Raw genomic sequence first — 16810 nt, 5'->3', positions numbered from 1 at the left:
GTGATTGACAAATATCTGTCTGAAGCCCTACCTCTTTCCTAAAGTCCAATTTGATATCGCCAAACTATTTGACATTTCTACATGCATTCCATTTCAGAGTCATCATGATAAAACTGACAAGTATTGTGGTGCTTTACAGTTTACAAAACTCATCCCTATATACAGCCTTTTAAAAAGAAATCTTATAGCTCAGGGTAGGTTAGTTAAATAAAATATAGTACTTTACTGCTTATGCTTATAGAGAAGATGATCAAAGATGAAGTTCTTACAAATAAAACTCATTTCAAAGAAAGTCCATACCCTTAATAATTATGAAACCAACATGCCAAGTGAAGCAAGAGTTGTTAATTATTTAATTTAGTTGCCATTATTATAATCAAATTGAAGTATTCTTTAGCCTCTCACCACTGTGAAATTGCTATGGTAGGTCACTTACATAATGATGGAAAAGAAGCTTAGGTTTAAATATGGTACATAATCATTTCTAAGCTTCAGACAAAAGGTTATGTAGTTTTTATTGAAATGTGTTTTCACTCTTCAGTGGTATCTTAAATGCTTTATTTTTAAAGCTGGAATTAAATCTTAAGGTTTATTAGATCTTAAAATACATTCTGTGTTTGATATATTAATATTTGTGAAATTATTATGATACTGAGGGATCACTGAATCTTGAGTATTTGTGTTTTTAAACAAATAAGGTATTTGAAGTAACTTTTATTATAATTATAGAATTAAGACTTGGCAATATATTCTTAAAAGCATGAGCTATATCAGTTGTGTAGTTTATTAGGCTGAAGGTAATGAAGTAACATGCCATATTTAGTCAGGATAATTGACTTTTAAAAAAGCAGTGTCAATTTTGTTTCTTATGCACAATGTTAGACTGATATAATAGTTTTAAAAAATTTACCTAACTGATACTGATTTACAGAACGACTGTACTGAACCTCTTGCGTACTCAAACTAATGGTTTTTTGTTTTATTTTGGTTTGGGTTTTTTTGGCTGGTTATGCTCTGTATAGGTTTTTTTTTTTTTTTAACATCTTTACTGGAATATAATTGCTTTACAATGTTGTGTTAGTTTCTGCTGTATAACAAAGTGAATCAGCTATATGTATACATATATCCCCATATGCCTTCCCTTTTGTGTCTCCCTCCCACCCTCCCTATCCCACCCCTCTAGGTGGTCACAGAGCACAGAGCTGATCTCCCTGTGCTATGTAGCTGCTTCCCACTAGCTATCTGTTTTACATTTGGTAGTGTATATGTCATTGCTACTCTGTCACTTTGTCCGAGCTTACCCTTTCCCCTCCCTGTGTCCTCAAGTCCATTTTCTATGTCTGCATATTTATTCCTGTCCTGTCCCTAGGTTCATCGTAACGATTGTTTTTCTTTTTTTTTTTCTTTTTTCTTTTCCATTCCATATATATGTGTGAGCATACGGTATTTATTTTTCTCTCTCTTGACTTAACTTCACTCTGTATGACAGACTCTAGGTCCATCCACCTCACTACAAATAACTCAATTTCTTTCTTTTTATGGCTGAATAATATTCCATTGTATATATGTGCCACATCTTCTTTATCCATTCATCTGTCGATGGACACCTAGGTTGCTTCCATGTCCTAGCTATTGTAAATAGTGCTTCAATGAATATTGTGGTACATGTCTCTTTTTGAATTATGATTTTCACAGGGTATAACCCAGTAGTGGGATTGCTGGGTCATATAGTAGTTCTATTTTAAGTTTTTAAGGAACCTCCATAGTGTTCTCCATAGTGGCTGTATCAATTTACATTCCCACCAACAGTGCAAGAGGGTTCCCTTTTCTCCACACCCTCTCCAGCATTTATTATTTGTAGATTTTTTGATGATGGCCATTCGGACCAGTGTGAGATGATACCTCATTGTAGTTTTGATTTACATTTCTCTAATGGTCAGTGATGTTGAGCATCACTTCATGTGTTTGTTAGCAATCTGTATATCTTCTGTGGAGAATTGTCTGTTTAGATCTTCTGCCCATTTTTGGATTGGGCTGTTTGTTTTTTTTTGATATTGAGCTGCATGAGCTACTTATATACTTTGGGGATTAATCCTTTGTCAGTTGCTTCGTTTGCAAATATTTTCTCCCATTCTGAGGGTTGTCTTTTGGTCTTGTTTATGGTTTCCTTTGCTGTGCAAAAGCTTTTAAGTTTCATTAGGTCCCATTTGTTTATTTTTGTTTTATTTCTATTTCTCTAGGAGGTGAGTCAAAAAGGATCTTGCTGTGATTAATGTCAAAGAGTGTTCTGCCTAAGTTTTCCTGTAAGAGTTTTATAGTGTCCGGCCTTAACATTTAGGTCTGTAATCCATTTTGAGTTTATTTTTGTGTATGGTGTTAGGAAGTGTTCTAATTTCATTCTCTTACATGGAGCTGTCCAGTTTTCCCAGCACCACTTATTGCAGAGGCTATCTTTTCTCCATTATATATTCTTGCCTCCTTTATCAAAGGTAAGTTGACCATAGGTGTGTGAGTTTATCTCTGGGCTTTCTATCCTGTTCCATTGATGTATATTTCTGTTTTTGCAAGTGCCATACTGTCTTGATGAGTGTAGCTTTGTAGTATAGTCTGAAGTCCAGGAGCCTGATTCCTCCAGCTCCATTTTTCTTTCTCAAGATTGCTTTGGCTATTCGGGGTCTTTTGTGTTTCCATACAAATTGTGAAATTTTCTGTTCTCGTTCTGTGAAAAATGCCATTGGTAGTTTGACGGGGATTGCACTGAATCTGTAGATTGCTTTGGGTAATATAGTCATTTTCACAATGTTGATTCTCCCAAAGCAAGAACATGGTATATCTCTCCATCTGTTTGTATCATTTTTAATTTCTTTCATCAGTGTCTTATAGTTTTCTGCATAAAGGTCTTTTGTCTTCTTGCGGAGGTTTATCCCTAGGTATTTTATTCTTTTGTTGCAATGGTAAATGAGAGTGTTTTCTTAATTTCTCTTTCACATTTTTTATAATTAGTGTATCAGAATGCAAGAGATTTCTGTGCATTAATTTTGTATCCTGCTACTTTACCAAATACATTGATAGCTCTAGTAGTTTTCTGGTAGCATCTTTAGGATTCTCTATGTGTAGTATCATGTCTTCTGCAAACAGTGACAGCTTAGCTTACTTCTTCTTTTCCAATTTGGATTCCTTTTATTTCTTTTTCTTCTCTGATTGCTGTGGCTAAAACTTCCAAAACTATGTTGAATAATAGTGGTGAGAGTGGGCAACCTTGTCTTGTTCCTGATCTTATTGGAAATGGTTTCAGTTTTTCACCATTGAGAACAATGTTGGCTGTGGGTTTGTCATATATGGCCTTTAATATGTTGGGGTAAGTTCCCTCTATGCCTACTTTTTGGAGAGTTTTTATCATAAATGGGTGTTGAATTTTGTAAAAAGCTTTCTCTGCATCTGTTGAGATGATCATGGTTTTTCTCTATCAGTTTGTTAATATGGTGTATCACATTGCTTGATTTGCGTATATTGAAAAATACTTGCATTCCTGGGATAAACCCCACTTGATCATGGTGTATGATCCTTTTAATGTGCTGTTGGATCCTGTGTGCTAGTATTTTGTTGAGGATTTTTGCATCTATGTTCATCAGTGATTTTGGTCTGTAGTTTTCTTTTTTTGTGAAATATTTGTCTGGTTTTGGTGTCTGGGTGATGATGGTTTTGGTGTCTGGGTGATGATCGCCCCGTAGAATGAGTTTGGGAGTGTTCCTCCCTCTGCTATATTTTGGAAGAGTTTGAGAAGGATAGATGTTAGCTCTTCTGTAAATCTTTGATAGAATTCGCCTGTGAAGCCAACTCGTCCTGGGCTTTGGTTTGTTGGAAGATTTTTAATCACAGTTTCAATTTCAGTGCCTGTGATTGGTTTGTTTATATTTTGTATTTCTTCCTGGTTCAGTCTCGGAAGGTTGTGATTTTCTAAGAATTTGTCCACTTCTTCCAGGTTGTCCATTTTATTGGCATATAGTTGCTTGTAGTAATCCCTAGTGATTCTTTGTATTTCAGCGGGGTCAGTTGTTACTTCTCCTTTTTCATTTCTAATTCTGTTGATTTGAGTCTTCTTTGTTTTCTCTTGATGATTCTGGCTATTGGTTTATCAATTTTGTTTATCTTCTGAAAGTACCAGCTTTTAGGTTTATTGATCTTTGTTATTGTTTCCTTCATTTCTTTTTCATTTATTTCTAATCTGATCTTTATGATTTCTTTCCTTCTGCTACCTTTGGGGATTTTTTGTTCCTATTTCTCTAATTGCTTTAGGTATAAGGTTAGGTTGTTTATTTGAGATGTTTCTTGTTTCTTGAAGTAGGGTTGTATTGCTATAAACTGCCCTCTTAGAACTGCCTTTGCTGCCTCCCATATTTGGGTCCTCGTGTTTTCATTTTCATTTGATTCTAGGTATTTTTTTATTTCTTCAGTGATTTCTGGGTTATTTAGTAGCGTATTGTTCAGCCTCCATGTGTTTGTATTTTTTTAAGTGTTTTTCTGTAATTGATATCTAGTCTCATAGCGTTGTCATCACAAAAGATACTTGATACGATTTCAATTATCTTAAATTTACCAAGGCTTCATATGTGACCCAAGATATGATCTATCCTCCAGAATGTTCCATGAGCATTTGAGAAGAAGGTGTATTCTGTTTTTTGTTTTGTTTTGTTTTGTTTTGTTTTGTATTGCGGTGCGCAGCCTTGTCACTGTTGTGGCCTCTCCCGCTGTGGAGCACAGGCTCCGGACGTGCAGGCTCAGCAGCCATGGCTCACGGGCCTAGCCGCTCTGCAGCATGTGGGATCTTCCCAGACCGGGGCACGAACCCGTGTCCCCTGCATCGGCAGGCGGACTCTCAACCACTGCACCACCCGGGAAGCCCTATTTTGTTGTTTTTTCATGCAATGTTCTATAAATATAATTTAAGTCCATCTTGTCTAATGTATCATTTAAAGCTTGTGTTTCCTTATTTTTCATTTTAGTTGATCTGTCCATTGGTAGAAAGTGGGATGTCAAAGTCCTGTATTATTTGGGTTACTGTTGATTTCCCCTTTTATGCCCATTAGCATTTGCCTTATTTATTGAGGTGCTCCTATATTGGGTGCATAAATATTTACAACTGTTATATCTTCATGGACTGGTCCCTTGATCATTCTGTAGTGTCCTTCTTTGGCTCCTGTAATAGTCTTTATTTTAAAGTCTATTTTGTGTGATATGAGAATTGCTACTCCAGCTTTCTTTTGATTTCCATTTGTGTGGAATATCTTTTTCCATCCTCTCACTTTCAGCCTGTATGTGTCCCTAGGTCTGCAGTGGGTCTCTTGTAGCCAGCATATATATGGGTCTTGTTTTTGTATCCATTCAGCCAGACTGTCTTTTGGTTGGAGCATTTAATCCATTTACATTTAAGGTAATTATCGATATGTATGTTCCTATTGCCATTTTCTTAATTGTTTTGGGTTTGTTTTTGTAGGTGTTTGCCTTCTCTTGTGTTTCCTGCCTAGAGCAGTTCTTTTAGCATTTGTTGTAAAGCTGGTTTGGTAGTGCTGAATTCTCCTGGCTTTTGCTTGTCTGTAAAGTTTTTAATTTCTCCGTCGAATCTGAATGAGATCCTTGCTGGGTAGAGTAATCTTGGTTGTAGGTTTCTCCCTTTCATCACTTTAAATATGTCCTGCCACGCCCTTCTGGCTTGCAGAGTTTCTGATGACAGATCAGCTGTTAACCTTATGGGGATTCCCTTGTATGTTATTTGTTGCTTTTGCCTTGTTGCTTTTAATATGTTGTCTTTGTATTTAAATTTTGATAGTTTGATTAATATGTGTCTTGGCATGTTTCTGCTTGCATTTATCCTGTATGGGACTCTCTGTGCTTCCTGGACTTGATTGACTATTTCTTTTCCCATATTAGGTAAGTTTTCAACTATAATCTCTTCAAATATTTTTCAGTCCCTTTCTTTTTCTCTTCTTCTTCTGAGACCCCTGTAATCGAACATTGGTGCATTTAATGTTGTCCCAGAGGTCTCTGAGACTGTCCTCAATTCTTTTCATTCTTTTTTCTTTATTCTGCTCTGTGGTAGTTGTTTCCACTAGTTTATCTTCCAAGTCACTTACCTGTTTGTCAGTTGTTCTGCTATTGATTCCTTCTAGAGAATTTTTAATTTCATTTATTGTGTTGTTCATCATTGTTCGTTTGCTCTTTAGTTCTTCTAGTACCTTGTTAAACGTTTCTTGTATTTTTTCCATTCTATTTCCAAGATTTTTAGATCATCTTTACTATCATTACTCTGAATTCTTTTTCAGGTAGACTGCCTATTTCCTCTTCATTTGTTAGGTCTGATGGGTTTTTACCTTGCTCCTTCATTTGCTGCATATTTCTCTGTCTTTCCATTTTGCTTAACTTACTGTGTTTGGGGTCTCCTTTTTGTAGGCTGCAGGTTTGTAGTTCCTGTTTTTTTTGGTGTCTGCCCCCAGTGGGTAAGGTTGTTTCAGTGGCTTGTGTAGGCTTCCTGGTGGAGGAGACTGGTGCCTGTGTTCTGATGGGTGGGGCTGGATGTAGTCTTTCTGCTGGGCAGGGCTGCATGCAGTGGTGTGTTTTGGGGTGTCTTTGAACTTAGTATGATTTTAGGCAGCCTCTCTGCTAATGCGTGGTGTTGTGTTCATTTCTTCCTAGTTGTTTCGGCATGCAGTGTCCAGCACTGGAGCTTGCTGGCCGTTTGGTGGAGCTGGGTCTTAGCATTGAGATGGAGATCTGTGGGAGAGCTCTCACCGATTAATATTACATGGAGCCTAGAGGTCTCTGGTAGCCCAGTGTCCTGAACTCGGCTCTCCCACCTCAGAGGCTCAGACCTGACACCAGGCCCGAGCACCAAGACCCTGTCAGCCACACAGCTCAGTAGAAAAGGGAGAAAAAAAGAAAGAAAAAAAATTAATAAAATAAAATTATTAAAATAAAAGAATTGTTAAAATTTAAGAAATATTTAAAGTAATAAGAAAAAAGAAGAGATCAACCAAACTAATAAATCTATGAATGATAACAAGCACTAAAACCTATACTAAGATAAACATAAAAATCAGAAACAAGTCAATTGCAGACAGCAAATCCCAAGTCTGCAGTTCTCCCAAAGTCCACCGCCTCAGATTTGGGTTGATTCCTTGTCTATTCAGGTATTCCACAGATGCAGGGTACCTCAAGTTGATTATGGGAGTTTAATCTGCTGCTCCTGAGTCTGCAAGGAGAAAATTCTCTTTCTCTTCTTTCTTTGTACAGCTCCTGTGGTTCAGCTTTGGTTTTGGCCTCACGTCTTCGTGTAGGTTGCCCTCAGGCTTCTGTTCCCACCCAAACAGGATGGGGTTAAAGCATCGGCTGATTAGGGGCCTCTGGCTCACTCAGGCCGGAGGGAGGGAGGGGTAAGGTAGTTATAATTGGAATGCCAGATGAGCCTGCTGCAGCAGAGGCCAGAGTGAGTTTGCAACAGCCTGAGGCGTGCCTTGTGTACTGCTGTGGGGTTTGTCCCTGGATCACAGGACCCTGGCAGTGGTGGGCTGCACAGGCTCGCAGGGCAGTGCGGCAGCGTGTGGGTAGTGACCTGTGCTTGCACACAGGATTCTTGGTGGCTGCAGCAGCAGTGTTAGCATTTCGTGCTCATCTCTTGTGTCTGAGCTGGTAGCCGGAGCTCATGCCCATCTCTGGAGCTAGTTTAAGCGGTGCTCTGCTTTCTGTGGGCAGACAGGGAAGGAATCCCCTCTCCTCGCGCTCCCCAAAACAATGGTCTCTTGCCTCTTAGGCAGGTCCAGAGTTTTTCCTGGACTCCCTCCCGGCTAGCTGTGGCGCACTAGCTCCCTTCAGGCTGTGTTCATGCAGCCAACCCCAGTCCTCTCCCTGAGCCCGAGCCTCAGGTCCCAGCCCCCGCCTGCCCTGGCTGGTGAGCAGACAAGCCTCTTGGGCTGGTGAGTGCTGGTCGGCACGGATCCTCTGTGCGGGAATCTCTCCGCTTTGCCCTCTGCACCCCTGTTGCTGCACTCTCCTCTGTGGCTCTGAAGCTTCCCCCCCTGCCCACTCCCCATCTCCACCAGTGAAGGGGCTTCCTAGTGTGTGGAAGCTTTTCCTCCTTCACAGCTCCCTCCCAGAGGTGCAGGTCCCATCCCTCTTCTTTTGTCTGTTTTTTCTTTTGCCCTACCCAGGTACGTGGGGATTTTCTTGCCTTTTTGGAGATCTGAGGTCTTCTGCCAGCGTTCAGAGGTGTTCTGTAGGAGCTGTTCCACATGTAGATGTATTTCTGATGTATTTTTGGGGAGGAAGGTGATCTCCGCATCTTACTGCCATCTTGAAGGTCCCACCCCGAAAGTAATGGTTTTGATTGATTATTTAAATTTCCTTTTTTTTGTAGTTAAGCTGTTTTTTTCTTTTTCCCCCTTATTTAAGATGTAATATTTACATTTTTTAATATTTATCGAGTTATAGGTACTTAAAGGTATCTCAGTATAGGAATTAGTGAAATCTGTTGCATTTATCCATTTGGTTAAATTCAAAACATGCTAGATAATACTGTTGAAATTGTTTTTGTCTCTCTGAAGTTGATTATGAGATATATTGAAAGATTAAATCAGTCTCACATGCATGCTAGCAATAACCATCATCCTCACTTCTTGAGAAAGACGTATCATATAAATCTAGATAGCTAGGATTACAGAGACCGTATAATTTCACTCTTTGCGTGGACATGCGTAGCCAGTCTTTTTCTTTTTTAGTTTATGAGGAGGTCCAGCAGGCTGGTTTCTTCTTAATAACCACCTGGCCTTATGTAAAGCTATAGTCTTTTATCCAAAACCCTTGGGGCCTGGTGTGTTGTTATTTGAATTTAAAAAAATATATTTTAGAAAGTAATACAGTATATATGCTAGCTGATATTTTATATATGATGTAACATTCTTAACAGGGTCTGTAGAGTCACTCTATAATTAAACATATTAATATTTCTGCAGTGAGATGTATGAATATTCACATTAACTGGGACAAGCGGATGGAAGAGCCTTGTATCAGTTTGGGTCAGTTATGAAAAAACTTTGGATTCCAGAATTTTTTGAACTTTGAATTTCAGATAATCAGTGGTGAACCTATAATAAAGTGTGTTATGTATTATAATATTAATAGGTATAATGCTTTTTACAAATAATTTAAAATATAACAAAATTATATGTCTTTATTTAGTGTTTATCAGTTTTTCCACTATTTCACCTTTTATTTCATTCTCTAAAATATTTTCTTTGTACAGCTGTTGTATTCTCGAGGATTGCTAATTGATCTTCTAATCAAATCTAATGTTAGTCGATATGCAGAGTTCAAAAATATTACCAGGATTCTTGCATTTCGAGAAGGAAGAGTGGAACAGGTACTGTGCTGAGCAAGTATTGTAACTGGGTATGATTTTGAGTTACTGTGTTTTATTTGGGACGGATAAGCAAATACGATTGTTATTTTCCTGGTAAAGCAGCAAAATCCAATCCTGCATGGTGATTAACAACTGTAAATAGTAAGAGATTGCCAATTAAAATGTCTAATGTTAATTTTCTCATGATTTATTCTGCAGCTTGATGTTGGTGTTGAGAAAGTGTTAATTTCAGACAGCGTTGCTAGATTTGAGCTGTCATTTGTTCCCAGTTAGGGGTGACATGCTGGTGGCCTTCTAATGGCCTAAAGAGCAACTTGGCAGGATTAAGTAAGAGAGCTCACAAGTTAATTAGCTCTGAAGTCAACAGCGATGCCATAAAAACTGATGGAAAGTAACATGAAACAGCCTGATTAGAAAGGAAATAATAATCTTGTTATACTTAAAGGGAAAGAAAACGTCATTTGGAATACTTGTATCACTAGGAAGCAGTTTCTTAACTTTTAAAATCATGTTTTTCAGGTTCCTTGCTCCAGAGCAGATGTCTTTAATAGCAAACAACTTACTATGGTAGAAAAGCGAATGCTAATGAAGTTTCTCACATTTTGTATGGAGTATGAGGAACATCCTGATGAATATAAAGGTATTGTTTTTCATTAAATTTGTTTTCTTACATTATTTGAGAGTTCTTATTATTTTAATATGCTTGCTCTGATTTAATGAGCCACTCGCTATGCTTTTAAAATATTTTTACTTTGCACTGTCCAATAGGTTAGCCTCTAGCAAAATGTAGCTATTTAAATTTAAATTAATTAAAATAAAATAAAATTTAAAATTTGTTCCTCAGTCTCACTAGCCACACTTCAAGTGCTCAGTGGCCACACGTGGCTAGTGGCTACTATGGCTACAGTGCAGCTGTAGAACATTTTCATCATGACAGCAATTCTGTGCTGGGTGTTCATTTTTATTCTTGTTAATTAAACACTGCAGTCAACTGGTTCTTCATAGATGATACTCCCTTTTCATTATCCATTAATTTTTTAATCATTTTTTAAAATTGAAGTATAGTTAATTTACAATGTTATGTTAGTTTCAAGAGTACAGCAAAGTGATTCAGTTATATTTATATTATATATATATATATTCTTTTTCATATTCTTTTCTGTTATAGTTTATTGCAAGATATTGAATATATTTCCCTGTGCTATACAGTAGGTCCTTGTTGTTTATCTATTTTACATATAGCAGTGCATATATGTTACTCTCCCACACCCCATCCATTAATTTTTTTATCAGTCATTAAAAAATCAGTATGTTTTTTCATTTTTCCAGGATCACTTTTGCTTGGAATGTTGAATTATTTATTTTGATTGATTAAAAACAAGCTAGATAGTATGGGGGTGGGAAACCCCTGGATTAGGCGAAGATATGGATGGTTTCTAGTCTTGGCTTTGACCCATCTCACTGTGTGATCTGGGACCAGTTACTTCAGAGTTCGTTGAAAGTTGAATACACCACTTTAATATCAGAGCTTTACACTTAAAGTGCATTGAGCTGGAAGAGTTATCCAAAATAGGAATATACTGACAATTCACTTATAAAGTTACAATGAGAAATACAGCAGTTTTTTTTATATTAGATGGAATATTAAAAGTCTAGCGCTTGTTCTTAAAGCTTCAAGTCCATTAGATACTGCCAGATTATTCTCCACAGTAGTATAAACTTATATTCTCTTAGGAAATTTTTATAATTTTTGTTTATATTATTTCTATGAAGTTTTTGTCTACCAATAACAGTCCAATTACATTTTTTCTGTTCTTGGCTTAAAGGAATAGTATTTAGGGGATCCTTATGTTTTGAGGTGTGATTATAAGGCAGTAAGACTGATTCCACTAGCCATACAGAAATTATTTTCATTACCTTTTAGTCATAGTTCATTGTTTGCAGTTTTAGGAAGAAATAGCAATTCAAAAAAAACAAGTATTACTCTATCGTTTTCACCAAAAAAATTGCCATTTGTCATATTTAATATTTCAAAGTATAATTATTGGCATTATTCTGCAGTTTTAATAATAAAGTAAGATTATTGCCAACTGTGGAAACCTGTTGTGATGATTTAATTATTTAATACTTTTAATATTATTTAATACTTTTCTAATTTTTTAAATCCATAAAATACTAAACAAAGAATCATCATTTAAAGCTAAATATTGTATCGTCAGTCCAATTAGGATAGTGAGATTGTTTCTAGTTTTTTTTTGTCCCCCCACAATCAATAGTCTCTGTTTAAAATGTAATAATATTACCATCTGTGTCCTTTGCCAAGTGTTTTAAACAGATCTGACCTCATTTTTGTGCAATGGTTTTAAGTGGAAATTTGGGTTTGATTTTAATTGATAAATTTTCATCTTTCTTTTCATAGCCTATGAGGAAATTACATTTTCTGAATATTTAAAAACTCAGAAATTGACCCCCAACCTCCAATATTTTGTCCTACATTCAATTGCAATGACATCAGAGACAGCCAGCAGTACTATAGATGGTCTCAGAGCTACCAAAAACTTTCTTCACTGTCTTGGGCGGTATGGCAACACTCCATTTTTGTTTCCTTTATATGGCCAAGGAGAACTCCCTCAGTGTTTCTGCAGGTAAGACAGGCATTGGTTTTCTTATCTCTTTTAAACTGATACTTGAATAACAGATGAAAAATAGAAAGACAAAAATGAGATTTAGTCAAGATTTAGTATATGCAAACATATACTTTGTTGTTCTACTCTTTTATAATCTATTTGCCTGCCTACCTACTTACCTAAATGCTATAATCAGTCTGGCCTGTTTTTGAACTTTATAAAATAGAGTCATACTGTAAATTCCATTTTCCACTCAGTATTATGTTTCAAAGCATCATCCTTGTTGTGTGTGGTTATAGTTAAACTTATTTTCATTGCTACATAGTATTCCATTTTGAATATACCACAAGTTATTATTCCATTTTTCTGTTGATGGACACAGGGTTTTTCCAGTTTTTTGTTGTTATTAACATCCTGTGTATGTTTCAGAGTATACAAGTTCAAGATTTTCTCTAGTATACATATCTAGGAGTGGAATTACTGAGTCATGGGATATATGAAGGTTCATACAAGATAGTGTCCAGTTGTTTCTCCAGAGAGTTGTACCAGTTTACCTCCCCCAGCAGTATAGTATATAAGAATTCTCATAGCTCTACATCTTTGCCAACATTTGGTGTTATCAGACTTTTTAATTTTTGTCAGTCTAATTCACCTAAAGTATCATCACATTGTATTTTTATTTTACATTTCCTGGATTACTAATGAGGTTGAGCGTCTTCTCATATGATTATTGGCTATTCATGTTTTCTCTTTTGGGAAATGCTTGTTCATGTCTTTTACCCATTTGTCTCTTGGGTTGTTGTCTTTTTCTTATTGATTTGTAGGTGTTTTTATATATTCTGAATACTGATCTTTTCTCAGTTAAATGTGTTGCATGTATCTTGCCTTATGGTATTTATGATGCGTGGAGGTCATTAAGATTAATGTAGTCAAATATAGCAATCTTTTCTTTTATACTTAGAACTTTTGGGGGTAGTAGAGCATGGTAGTTAAGAACCTGGACTATGGAAACAGACTGCATAGATTTAAATCCTGGCTCCTCTATTTATTAGCCATGTAACCTTGGACAAGTTTCTCAATCTCTTTATTATGTTTTGAAAGAATCAACTTTTGGGTTTTTTGATTCTCTGTATCCTAGTTCATTAATTTCTGGTCTTTATTATCCTTTATTTTGCTTTCTTTGGGCTTTGTTCAACTCATCCCTCCCCTCCCCTGCCCTTGCAAATTCTTAGGCTGAAACCTAATGAGTTAAATAGTCACCTTTTTAATTTTCTAATATAAGCATTAATATGGTAAAGTTCTAACTATTGTTTTGAATCTTACACAGTTATTATATATTATTTTCATTTTAATCCTAATTATCTTAATTTCCATTGTGATTTCTTCATTGACCCATGAGTTATGTATTTTTAAATAGCTAATCTGGTTGATTCTTCTGCTCTTACCATCTCATTTAATTCTACTGTGTATAGAAAATATGTTTTTATGGTACTAATTCTTTGAACTTTATGACTTAGTATGTCATCAATTTTTATAATTTTTCCACATGTGCTCAAGAAGAATGTGTTTATCTAGTTGTTGGTTACAGGGCTCTCTAATTATTGCTCTTGAAGTCTGATAAGTCAAACTTCGAGTTGTCATTTTCAAACTTTATTTTTATTGAAGTGTTTTTTCTTTGATCTGTCAATGATAAGAGTGATGTGTTTTGAAATCTCCCATTATGATGTTTGATTTGTCAGTTTCTCCCTATAATTCTATCAATTTTTACCTTATATTTATTTTGAGGCAATTTATTAAGATTATATAAATTTATAATTGTTTAATCTTCCTGATGAATTTAATGTTTTGTATAGTCTGCTGACTTTCTCCATCCCTAATAATACATTTTTTTCTTAAAGTCTAGTTTATCTAATATCAAAGAGCTACTCCAACTTTTTAATATTTGCCTGTTATATCTTTCTCCATCCCTTTATTTTTCAACTATATTTAGAGCTCTAAATAGCATATTATTACATATTTTTAATTCCATCTGACAATTTCTATCTTTTACCAAGTAGTGTAAGTGCAGTTAACAGGAGTCTGTTCCTTCCTTCAGAAGTACATAATTTTTTTTTTTTTTTTTTTTTTTTGCGGTACGCGGGCCTCTCACCGCTGTGGCCTCTCCCGCTGCGGAGCACAGGCTCCGGACGCGCAGGCCCAGCGGCCATGGCTCACGGGACCAGCCGCTCCGCGGCATGTGGGATCTTCCCGGACCGGGGCACGAACCCGTGTCCCCTGCATCGGCAGGCGGACTCTCAACCACTGCGCCACCAGGGAAGCCCAGAAGTATATAATTTTAAAAGTTCCTCTAGTTTATGCTCTGGGCAGTTAATGCTTTCTAGTTTGTGTGCATATGAAAATAACTTTTTTTTTTTCCTTTTTTCTTGAGTGAATATTTGTTAGGTAAACATTTCTATGTTGGCAGTTCTTTTCTCTCAGTACGTTAAAATTTTATTCCACTGTCATTTGGGTTCCATTTTTGTTGTTGAGATGTTTGATGTCAGCCTAATTGTCATTTCTTTATAAGTGATATCTCTTTTTTTCTCAGGCTGTTTTTAAGATATTTTGTCTACAGTGTTCTGCATTTTCACTACAGTGAATTTAGGTATTGGTTCCTTTGTATTTATCTAGCTTGATATAGGTCAAACCATATGAAATTAACAATATTAAAACATTTTGACCTACAATTCCATATGATTCAAACAACTACATTGCAAGTTCCTCTATCTTTGAATTGTCATTTATTATTTTAGAAAATTATCAGTCAGTATCTTGCAAATGTTGTTTTCATCCATTGTCTCTTATTTTCACCTTTTTGGAACCACAAATAGGTATGTTTTAGAACTTAGCATTCTCTCTTCCATGTTTTTTAATCTCTCTTTCATATTTTCTATTTCCTTGTCCTTCCTGCTACATTCTGGGTACCTAATAAAGGTCTGTTTTCCAGTTTATTCTCTTCACCTGTAACTAATCTGCAGTTTAACCCTTTTCTTTTACTCCAATATTTTTATCGTTCATTTTTAGAAGTTCTGCTTTTTCCCCCAAAATCTTCCTGTCATTGTTTGATAGACTCTTTTGCTTGGTCACTTCTTTCATATACAGATATTTTATATTCTGCCATGTGTTGTTTCTGTTGATTTACGTTAATGATTTATTTTCTTGTGCCATGCTTATTTTTGACTGAGAGTTTGTATTTGATTGATTTTAATCTGTGGAAATCTGGGGGCCCAAATTAAGAATGCTTTCCTTCAAGAATTATTTGTGTTTTCCTTCAGCCGGAAGGCACTAAGACTTGGGACCATTCTAACTCCCTTCAGGGGGTCTTTGCTTAATAAAGAAACCCCAGATACAGCTCCCACACTGATACGGGCAACACGACTTGTTTGTTTGTTTTTTTTTTAATTGCAGTGTTTGTTGCTCAAAGCTTTGAGTTCAGCTCAGGGTTTGTACTGTGCATATGTGTGTTTGGGGTTGTGGATTTCCTATGGACATTTCTCTTATTTCCTTCACTCTCAGCAGTGCAATAAAAATTATGTTTAATGTAAGAAATAGTCTTTTGTTAGTAATAGGAGGTCCCTTCACAGTATCTAGTCCAATATGTGATTTTATGAATGGTGGTAAGAATGTTATAAATTTGAAAGTAACTTAATTCTGAAAGATAGGTCTGTGTAATTCCAGACAAGTTCTTTCTCCTCCACCTATTGTCAAAGTAGGGATGAATGGGCAGTGTCATGTCCCCCAGGACCAGAGGTCCTCCTATCAATTGAAACTAATAGGGGAGTTGTATGGGTTTCTTAATCATTCTTTTCCTCTTCCTGTGGCTTTGCCCGATTCAGAGGGAGCTACACTACTTTCTCTCATGTTCCCACTTGCCACTTACTCCTACAGAACTTTAGGGTAAGGAATAGGGACAAAATCAACAGGTCACTGGGGAGTGAGCAGAAGATCACTGGCTTCCTTACCAGCACTTTATGAAAATGGATTATTTAACCTCATTCTTATTTTTTCACAAAATCCATTTATTTCCTTTCCTAATTCATATATTTGTAAATATATATTTAATGTTTGTTTATTTGTTATTTTTAAGGGAAACAAGATTTAAAAGTTTCATTTGTCCTGTACTGATAAAAAATTTGAATGACACCCTTATGTGTTGAATTCTAGACAAAGGAAATATTTTTCGCCAAAGATGATTGTAACCTTCTTAAGGCTGAGGTTTTATCAGCCTTCTGTATCTTTTTATCCTCTGCAAGCCTATCTCAGAATTTTGTGTGTGGTTCATATTTAATGTTTGTTATAAAAATTATATCTCGCTCTCTCCAATTTGAAGTGAATTGAAATTTCAGGGAATGATATAATTAAATGTATATGTATTTGTGTAGATAGATAGATATTAAAGACAACAACAAAAGACTGTTATATTTGAAGTAGTATATTAAACTTCTGGGTGGTTCTTTGGCAACTCTGAGTTCTTCCTACATATTATATATATGAATCTGTGTGTTTATAAGTTATAATAAAATGCATTTACTTGGCCTAGGGATATTAACTTTTAATTTTATATTTGATTCCCTGCATAATGCTTTACAATTTCATATAAATATTGTTCTGTTTATATCCTAAAGTACTAACACTACCACCATCTGTACATCATAGTCTACACTTTTTATCACCAGGTTATCAGAATTAGGTATCACCTGTTCTGTGATTTCTAACCACCGTTTTATATTCTGTT

The 16810-nt window shown here is 35.9% G+C and overlaps 1 protein-coding gene across 2 annotated transcripts in view; it reads left to right on the top strand.

Moving 5' to 3' along the window:
• Positions 1–16810, top strand: part of CHM (CHM Rab escort protein) — a 198247-nt gene that overhangs the window by 80087 nt on the left and 101350 nt on the right. For both annotated transcript variants that reach the window (XM_004283098.3, XM_033411551.2), the window contains exons 6-8: positions 9293–9409; positions 9929–10049; positions 11829–12054. In XM_004283098.3, the coding sequence (XP_004283146.1) occupies positions 9293–9409; positions 9929–10049; positions 11829–12054 (464 nt within the window). The remainder of the gene's footprint in view (positions 1–9292; positions 9410–9928; positions 10050–11828; positions 12055–16810) is intronic.

This window comes from Orcinus orca, chromosome X, assembly GCF_937001465.1.
Source record: "Orcinus orca chromosome X, mOrcOrc1.1, whole genome shotgun sequence".
Taxonomy (NCBI): Eukaryota; Metazoa; Chordata; class Mammalia; order Artiodactyla; family Delphinidae; genus Orcinus; species Orcinus orca.
This window is presented reverse-complemented; position numbering and strand designations above follow the sequence as displayed.